This window comes from Belonocnema kinseyi, chromosome 4 (genome assembly GCF_010883055.1).
Source record: "Belonocnema kinseyi isolate 2016_QV_RU_SX_M_011 chromosome 4, B_treatae_v1, whole genome shotgun sequence".
Classification (NCBI taxonomy): Eukaryota; Metazoa; Arthropoda; class Insecta; order Hymenoptera; family Cynipidae; genus Belonocnema; species Belonocnema kinseyi.
In genome coordinates, this window is record NC_046660.1 from 25463660 (window position 1) to 25473229 (window position 9570).

Sequence of the window (9570 nt, forward strand, 5' to 3'; positions counted from 1 at the left end):
AGTTAACAAAAAAAATTGATTCCAAATGTTAATTTTTCTTCAAAATTATTGAGTTTTCAAAATATGAATTTTTGATCTAAATAATAATAACATTCAATTTTAAATAAAAAATAAAATAAATAAATTTAGACAAAAAAAGGTTTATTCTTAACTGAAAAAATAGATTTGACTAAAATGAGGAATCTTAAAAAAGAAAAACAGTTTTAACTAAATAGTTAAATTTTCAAAAAATCAGCTGAAAATAGAATAGTTAAGTTTTCTGTTAACAAAATTAATTTACAACCAAATAAAAAGGAACTTAGAACTAAATAGTTAAATTTTTTTAGTTATAATATTTCAACAAAATATATAAAGTTTTAACTAAAAAATGTGAATTTCATATTAAAAAATATTAATTTTGAACAACAAAAAAAACGAAGAATTTTCATCAAAATACTTACATTTTCAAGTAAGAGAATTGTTTTTCAGCCTAGATTAATAGAATAGATTAATTTTTAATAAAATAGTTGTAGGTTGAACCAAAATGATGAATTGTTAATCAAGAAGATTAATTTTCTACCAAGGCAAATAAACTTTTAACAAAATACCTGAAGTTTAAACCTAGAAATATAAATTTTAAGTTACACAAAATTTATTTTGAAACAAAATATGATTTTTTATCAAAAAAAGTAAATTTTAAACCAAAAAAATTAATTTTCTATCAAAAACACGAATTTTCAACCAAATAATTGAGTTTTTAGCTCAAATTGATAAATTTTGAACGAAAAACGAAATAACTAAAATTTCATTTTAAACAGTTTATTTTAAAAATAGTGAATTTTAGTGAACTAAACAAAAAATACGAATTTTAAACAAAAGCAGATTTTTAACCAAGGAAGATTTTTGAGTCAACAAAGGAAAAAAAATTATTTTAAATGTTAAATTTACTTCAAAATTATTGAGCTTTCAACTCGAAAATATGAGTTTTTGACCAAAATTATTAATAATAACATTTAATTTTTAACCAACATTTTTAACCAAATAGTTCAATTTGCAAAAATAAATAATTTAACTTAAAATAAAATAGTTCAATTTTTAGTTAATTAAATTAATTTAAACCCAAATAAAATGAACTTTCAACAAATTAGTTAAATTTTTAACAAAATAGATAAATTTTCAACCAAGAAAAATACATGTCTACAAAAAAAAAGAATTTTTAACAAATACTATAGTTGTATTTTCAACGAAAAATATAAATTTCCAAATAAGAAGATTAACTTTTAACCAAGACAGAGAAAATTTCAACAAAATATATAAAGTTTCAACTAAAAAATGTGAATTTGGAGTAAAAAAATATTAATTTGGAACAAACAAAAACTAAAGAATTTTCATAAATACTTGAATTTTTAACTAATAAATTTTTTTCTCATCCAAGAATCAAATAATTGTGTTTGTAGCTAAACCAAAAAAAAAAAATTTAACCAAGAACGAAATAATCAAATTTTAAGTGAAGACAATTTTAACTAAGAAAAAAAATTCTTATCAAACAGTGTAATAGTTAATGTTTTCAGAAAAAAATATTTTAATTCTTAATGAAACAGTTGATTTAAGCGATAAAATACGAATTTTCAACAAGAATAGATTTTTAAACAAGAAAGATTTTTCAGTTTACAAAGAAAAAAAATTGATTCAAAAAGATCAATTTTCTTTAAAATTATAGATTTTTTAACTCGAAAATAATAATAACATTCAATTTTAATCAAAAAAATGAAATTGATAAATTTGGACAAAAAGGTTTATTTTTAACCGAAATCTACAAAAATAGATCAATTTTCAACCAAAATAAGAATTTTCTCCTTGAAATTTTGGGTGTGAATCTAATACGAATTTTTCACCTTTAACAAAAAAAGTTTATTCATTATTTTAAAATATAAGTTCTTGGATTCTAGTTTCATCAGCTACTCGAAAAAAAAACATTCTAGGCCTTTTTTGTGAAATTATTGGATTTTTAATCCGAAAAAATGAATTTTCAACAAAACAGTTGCATTTTTTACCAAATAGTTGAATTTTCAACTTAAACTCTAAAATATACAACTAAATCATGGAATTAAAAAAAAAAATATATATATATATATCAAGAAGGCTGAATGTTAAAAAAAGCAGTTGAATTTTCGACTTTTTGAGAAAATTGTTGCATTAAAAAAAAACATTATATCAAACAATTCTGAACAAAATTTTTGAATTTTTATCAAAATAATGGAATTTTCCTAAAAGATAAATTTTCAACCAAAATGTCGAATTTTTTATCCAAATAGATAAATATCACAAAAAACAGTTGATTTTTTAATCAGAAAAGTACTTTCTAACAAAATAGTTAGATTTTTGAAAATAATCAAATTTTGCACTAATTAGCAGATTTTTTAACGAAAATAAATAAATCGCGAACCAAAAATATAATAATAGACAAATGTCTAACAAAAAAATTTATTTTTTCATCAGAAAATTACTTTTTGACTACAAAATTTAATTTTGAACCAATTATGTGGTAAAATTTTCAACAAAAAGGGATAAATTCTGCACCAAAAATAAAAAAGCACACTTTTGAAATAAAAATTATTAATTTTCATCTAAAAAGGACAACTATTTCTAAAAAAGAACATAATATTAATAATATTCTAACAAAGAATATAATAATATAGTTTGTCTTATTTAGAATAATTAACGTATAAACAAAAATAATTTAATTTTCTTATTGGGCTTTATTAATTCAGTTCTCATACAAACGAAAAAATAAGAAAAAGGAAAGTTTTTTTGAAAATATGGGATAAACGAGAAATTCTGTTGAAAAATGAGAAAAAGGGGAAGGATATATTTTCCCTTTTTTCATAAAAATTCAACAATTTTTTTAAATTGGTCTTTTTGGTTTAAAATGCCATATGTTTAAAAATAAAATTATTCTTTTTTAGTTGAGCATTCAACAAGTTTGTTACAAATTGATTTTTTTAAATTGAAAATTCGGTTACTTGCAATGAAAATTTTCAATAAAGTTATTGTTCTTTCGGTTGAAAAACCCTTATTTGTTGAAAATTTCTTTTTTAGTTGAAAATTTATGTTTTTTACTCAAAATCTAATTTTTCCATTTTTTGTAAAAAAATTGATCTTTTTCCGTTGAAAAATGAACTATTTGATTGGTTTAATCATTTTATTTCGAAAATCCATCTTCATAGGTAAAAAATATAAGTAAATATTTGAAAAAAAATTCGACTACTTTGCCAAAACTTAATTTAGTTTTCAAAAATTTAATTTTTTTGTTAAAATTTCAACTGTTTTTATGAAAATTCAACTATTTTCAAAGATTATATTATTTGCTTAAAAATGTAAAGGTTTCTGCTTGAGATTTAATCCTTTTCGTTCAGAATTTTAACTATTTGGTTCAAAATTCAACTATGTTTTTCAAAATTAATCTTCTTGGTTGAAAATTCAAGTATATGGTTAAAAATTCAACTATTTTCTGAAAATTTAATAATTTTGTTGAAAATTCAAATATTTTATTAAAGCTTCATCTTTTAAAAAATTCTATTAATTGTTTAAAAATAAATGAAAGATTTTTTTTATTTTGGGTTGATTTTTTTTTAAATTTAACGATTTAGTTAAAACTGTTTTTCTTTTTTAAGATTCCTCATTTTAGCCAAATCTATTTTTTCAGTTAAGAATAAACCTTTTTTTGTCTAAATTTATTTATTTTATTTTTTATATGAAATTGAATGTTATTATTATTTTGATCAAAAATTGATATTTCTGAGCTAAAAACTCAATAATTTTGAAGAAAAATTAACATTTGGAATCAATTTTTTTTTTGTTAACTAAGCAGTATATATATATATATATATTTTTTAATAAAAAATAATGTTTTTCGACAAAGTGTAATCTCTTTTGTTTGAAAATACGAAAATTTGGTTGAAAATTCATCTTTGTAGGTAGGGAATTCAACCATTTGGTTAAAAATTGAACTATTTTTTGAAAATTTAATTATTTTGTTAAAAATTCGTTTTTTCTTTATTTTTGGTCCAAATATCAACTGTTTTTTGTTGAAGTTTAATGTTTTTTTTGTTTGCAAATTCGACTATTTTATTGAAAGTTTAATTATTTTGTTGAAATTTCAAGTGTTTAATTAAATTATCTTTTTTAAATCTAAAATCCAACTGTATTTAAAAAAATTTAATTAATTGGTTAAAAATTTGACTATTCCTTGAAAATTTAATTATTTTGTTGAAAATTAGTTTTTTTTCTTTCTGGTTAAAATATCAACTGCTTGTTGTTGAGTTTAATATTTTTTGTTTAAAAATTCGACTATTCGGTTAAAAATTCGACTGCTTTGTTGAATATTCAATTATTTTGTTGAAAATTCAAGTATTTAATTAAGTCATCTTTTTTTAGTCGAAAATTTAACTGTTTTTCAAAAAATTAAATTATTTGGTTAAAAATTTACCTTTCTGGGTGAAAAGCTCAAGTATTTGTTTAAACATTCGACTATTTTCAGAAAATTTAATTATTTTGTGGAAAATTCTTATTAAAAATTCATCTTTTTATTAAAATTTTTTATTTTTTGGTTACATATGTGTACGGGTTTTTGGTTGAGGTTTAATCTTTTTCGTTTAAAAATTAGACTATTTGGTTAAAAGTTGATTATTTTATTCAAAATTTGAATATATTATTATAATTAATCTTTTTGTATAAAAATTCGACTATATTGTTAGAAATTCATCTTTGTAAGTAAATAGTTCAAGCATTTAATTAAAAATTCGATAATGTTCTAAAAATGTAATTATTTTGTTAAAAATTCATACTTTGTAAAAACCATTTTTTTAGGTTTCATATTTTTGGTTTAAAAATTCGACTATTTGGTTGTAAATTAATATATTTGATTAAGAATTTAATTCATTTAAAAAAAATTAATTTTCGTTACAAATTCAACTTTTTTATTAAAAAATTTATTATTTTATTTACAGTTGACTTATCAGATTAAAAAAGTAATATTTTTTGAACGAAAATTCAACTTTTTTGTTAAAAATTCATATTTTGTAGTATTTTATGGTTTTTAATTTCAAAGTCAAATTTTATTGTTTCATTTGGCTTATAAAGTATTAAAATTTTCGTCTTTTATTAATAATGGTGAGGGAAAATAAAAAATTGTTGAGGAAAAATCAGGGAATTTTGAAAATAATTTTTTTCGGTCACGCTTTTTACTCAATGGAATGTTAATATTAAATACTATTTAAAAAAAAAGCTACAAAAGTAAAAATAGAATTAAATAAAAAAAAAATAAAAAAACTATTTTCCAGTCACGTTGATTAGATAAAAGATGAAATTTTACTTAGGAATTTTTCGTTCTCGTCTCGATTTTCTCTTCTATCCGAATTTGGATCTTTGCTAGATTTTCCTATCAAATTGGAACCGAAATTTCTTGAAAATTTTCCTCCACTACCAGGACTTCTTGATTTTTCAGGACCTTTAAATTGTTCTTGAAAATCATGTTCTGATTCTAATTCTTCTTCTTTAAGAAAAAAATTATTTATTTAATAATTTTAAATTGAAGTCCCGGATTTTAAATATAAATGTGAATATTTAACTGGAATAGTTGAAATTTAAACCAAAAAGAATAATTTTTAACTAAAATGATGAATAATTAACTGGAAAACTTGAAGTTTTTTATCAACAAGATGAATTTTTAAACAAAAAGATTAGTTTTCCATTAAAAATACAAGTTTTGAATAAAATACATAGATTTTTAACGAAATAGTTTAATTTTTAATTAAAGAAGACAAGTTGTCAAAACAAATAGTTGAATTATGAACTAAACAAAAATAGTTTTTAACCGAAAATGAAACAGTAACATTTTTAATTAAAAAATTAATTTAAAACAAAAAATAAGAGTTTTTAACTAAAAGAATGAATGTTCAATTCTAATAGTTAAATTTTCATACAAAAAGAAATAAATGTTTACTAAAAACGATAAATTGTAAACCAAAACTTAAATAATTAAATTTTGTTTAAATTAAAAAATTAAGGTTTAACCAAACAGATGAATTTTCAACTACAATTATGTCATTTTCAATTAGAATTAGTTAAATTTTCAGTTCTAAAATTACTTTAAAAAAAAATCCAAAAAATAGTTACATTTTTAAGCAAAGTAAAGAATTTTTAAAGAAAATCTAAAATATTTAATTGGAATAGGTGCATTTTAAACCAGAAAGATGAATTTTGATCTGAAATGTAGAATATTTTAACTGGAATAATGAATTTTTGACCAAAAAGGTTAATTTTCAATCAAGATTAATTTTTACCGAGAAGATGAATTTTCAACTAAAAACGATAATTTTCCTACGAAAAATTGAATAATTAATGTTTTCGTAAAAAATGAATGTTAAACGAAAGAGATGAATTTTTAAGTAAAATTATGGAATCTTCAACTAGAATAATAGTTATATTTTCAGTTACAAAAATAATTTCAACTAAAAAACTTCTAAATAAAAAAAAGTTTTTAATTAAACCGCTCATTTTTCAATCCAAGAAATGAATTTTTAATTAAAACGATTAAGCTTCTACAAAAAAAAAATTTACAATGGAGTTTGCTTTACAACATATCAATTTATTTCAAAATTAAAAGATGAATTTCCAACTAAAATGGTAAATATTTATATCAAAAAGATTAATTTTCAAACAATATGATTAATTTTCTATTTAAAAATACAAGTTTTGACAAAATAAATGCATTTTTAACGAAATAGTATAATTTTTAATTAAATAAGACAAGTTTTCAAACCAAATAGTTGAATTATGAACTAAAATAATAATAATTTACAACCGAAAATAAAATAATAACATTTTAAGTTAAAAAAATTAATTTTCAAACAAAAAGAAGTTAATTTTTACTAAAAAAGATAAATTGTCAACGCAAAAAAATAATTATATTTTATTTATTTAAAAAAAATTATGTTTAACCAAACAGATGAATTTGCAAAAAAAATCGTCATGAATTTTCAACTGGAAAAGATAACCTTTCAATTAAAAATTAAATAATTAAATTGTTGGTCAAAAAATGAATGTTAAAACAAATAGATAAATTTGTAAATGAAATTATGGAACATTCCACTGGAATGATAGTTACATTTTCAGTTATAAAAAAAATCAACCAAAAAGCCTCTAAATTAAAAACAATTCTTCAATCAAATAGCTCATTTTTAAATCAAAGAAATAAATTGTTAATTAAAACGTTCAACAAGAAGATTAACTAGCAAAAAATTAATTAAAATTAATTAATTAATTAAGATTAATTTTGAACCAAGAACAAAATGTTTAAGTGTTAAACTAGAAAAAATGAACCAAAAATGGAATAATGAAATTTTTAGTGATGACAAGGAACTTTAGTAAAAAAAAAAAGAAAATTCTTAACAAAAAGTGTAATAATTAATATTTTCACGAAAAAATATTTTTCTTGTGCATCAAAAACAGTTAAATTAAACCAAAAAATACGATTTTTTAACCAGCTGATTGAATCCTCTACAAAAACAGATTAATTTTCAAACCAAGAAAGATTTTTCAGCCAATAAAGAGAAAAATAGTGATCCAACATGCTAAATTTTCTTTAGAACAATTGAGTTTTCAACCCGAAAATATGAATTTTCAACCAAAATTAATGCATTTTCATCAAAAAAGATTAAGTCTCAATCGAAGAAATTTATTTTAAACTAAAATAAGGAATCGTCAACCAAAACAATTAATTTTTTTTAAATAGTTAAAATTTTAACCAAATAGATGAATTTTCAAGAAAGAAAATTTCATTTCTACCCAGTTAAAAAAAAATTTTAACCAAAAAAAACTCAAAATAAAAAGAATTTTTCACTAAAACGATCAACCTTCGATCAACAAAATTAATTTTTAACAATGGAGTTAAACTTTTCACTAAATAATTTAACTTCCAAACTAAAAATTGAATTTTCATATAAAATGATAAATATTTAACTGGAATATTTGAATTTTTAACCGAGCGAAAGAATTTTTAAACAAGAAAATTAACTTGCAAAAAAAAAACTCATCTACTAAAAAAATCGATTTTAACCAAATTTATGAGATTTTAACGAAATAGTTGAATTTTTAATTTAAAAAGGATCAATTTTCATCCAAATTGTTGAATTTTATACAAGAAAATATCAATTTTCAACCAATAATGGACATTAAAATTTTCAGTTGAAGGAATTAATTATCAACCAAATTGATAAATTTGAATCTAAACTGATCAGTCTTCGAATAGAATAATTGAATTTTATACAAAAAAAAAAAAATTATGCAAAAAAGTCAAATTTTTCGCAAAGTAGTAGATAAATTTTCAAACCACTATTTTAATTTCTAAATAAAAAATATAAATTGTCAATCAAATAGTTTAATTTTAATAAAAAAAAAGGAAAAAACCACAATGGATTTTCAGCAAAATAGTTCATTTTTCTACCGGAATAGTTAAATTTTTAGTTAAAAAAATTGTTTTTTAATAAAGTAGTTACTTTTCGAACTACCCATGAATTTTAGTTAAGATTTAAATTAAAAACTAAACAAGAAATTTGCAACAAATAGAGTACTTTCTTTATATAATATTTATAAGAGGGAATTTTAAAATTCCTTTCTTCATCAATTCGATTATCAAACTTAAGTCAGTAAAAAAAATCTAAAGAGAAAAAAATTGCAAAAGATTTTTCTCAGAATGGAATATAATAAAAATATTCAATAATAAATTAAAATTGTAGATAAAGTAAAACTTATTTTTATAAATTGACAAAAATTATTAAAATTAATTAAAACTTGAATTTTACTGCATTTAGAAATAAATTTCCAGTTTTTAAATTAAATCCCGGATCATTTCCCGGTCTATTCGCCACCCTGAATATTAAATTAAAAAATTTGATAAAAGTTTCAATTTTACCAGAATCAAAATCTTGAGTCGATTTTTTCTCAGGAATCCTGTCCTCTGGGACTTTTTCTTCGTCATCTTCGTCAGGTTGACGTCGCTTGGTTTCAAGTGCGTTCTTTTTTTCTAAATTAAAAGAAATATAAACGAAAATATTTCCTGCAACTTCTGAAAAAATTTTTTTCTTTGAATAACCAAATTAAAAATTAAACATACTAGCTGCTATTTGTCTTAGCTGTTTTTTAACTTTTGGACAAGATAGTGGACAACCTGGCATTTAGATACTTTGAATTTCAAAATAAACAAATTCTTCATTTAGGATTTAGTTTTTAAATATTGATTAAAAAAAAAAGTTTCCATCTCCGCCTAAAATTCTAAAGTCACATGTCGCGAACTGTCAAAATATAAAATAAAAACAAAAAAGGGAACTCATAATTAAATCATTAATATTTAAAGAAAAAATTTATTATGTCAATAATAATATAATAATAAATTATTTTCTATTGAAAGAACTTTCGAAAGTGCGAGTTAAAAAAATTTTTTAAAACAAAAAATTCTGTATGATCGGGTTAAAAATCCAAATCTTTTGTAGAAAAGTTGTATTTTTGGCTTGAAAGTTCAAATATTTTTTG

The 9570-nt window shown here is 20.2% G+C and overlaps 1 protein-coding gene across 1 annotated transcript in view; it reads right to left on the reverse strand.

Annotated features, from left to right (window-relative positions):
- Window positions 1–9317, reverse strand: part of LOC117170794 (transcriptional regulator ATRX-like) — a 28967-nt gene extending 19650 nt beyond the window's left edge. Inside the window, exons 1-3 of the mRNA XM_033357831.1 lie at window positions 9155–9317; window positions 8954–9064; window positions 5354–5533 (exon numbers count right to left, since the gene is read on the reverse strand). Coding sequence (XP_033213722.1) covers window positions 5354–5533; window positions 8954–9064; window positions 9155–9215 — 352 coding nt within the window. The 5' untranslated portion in view covers window positions 9216–9317. The remainder of the gene's footprint in view (window positions 1–5353; window positions 5534–8953; window positions 9065–9154) is intronic.
- Window positions 9318–9570: the final 253 nt, after the last annotated feature.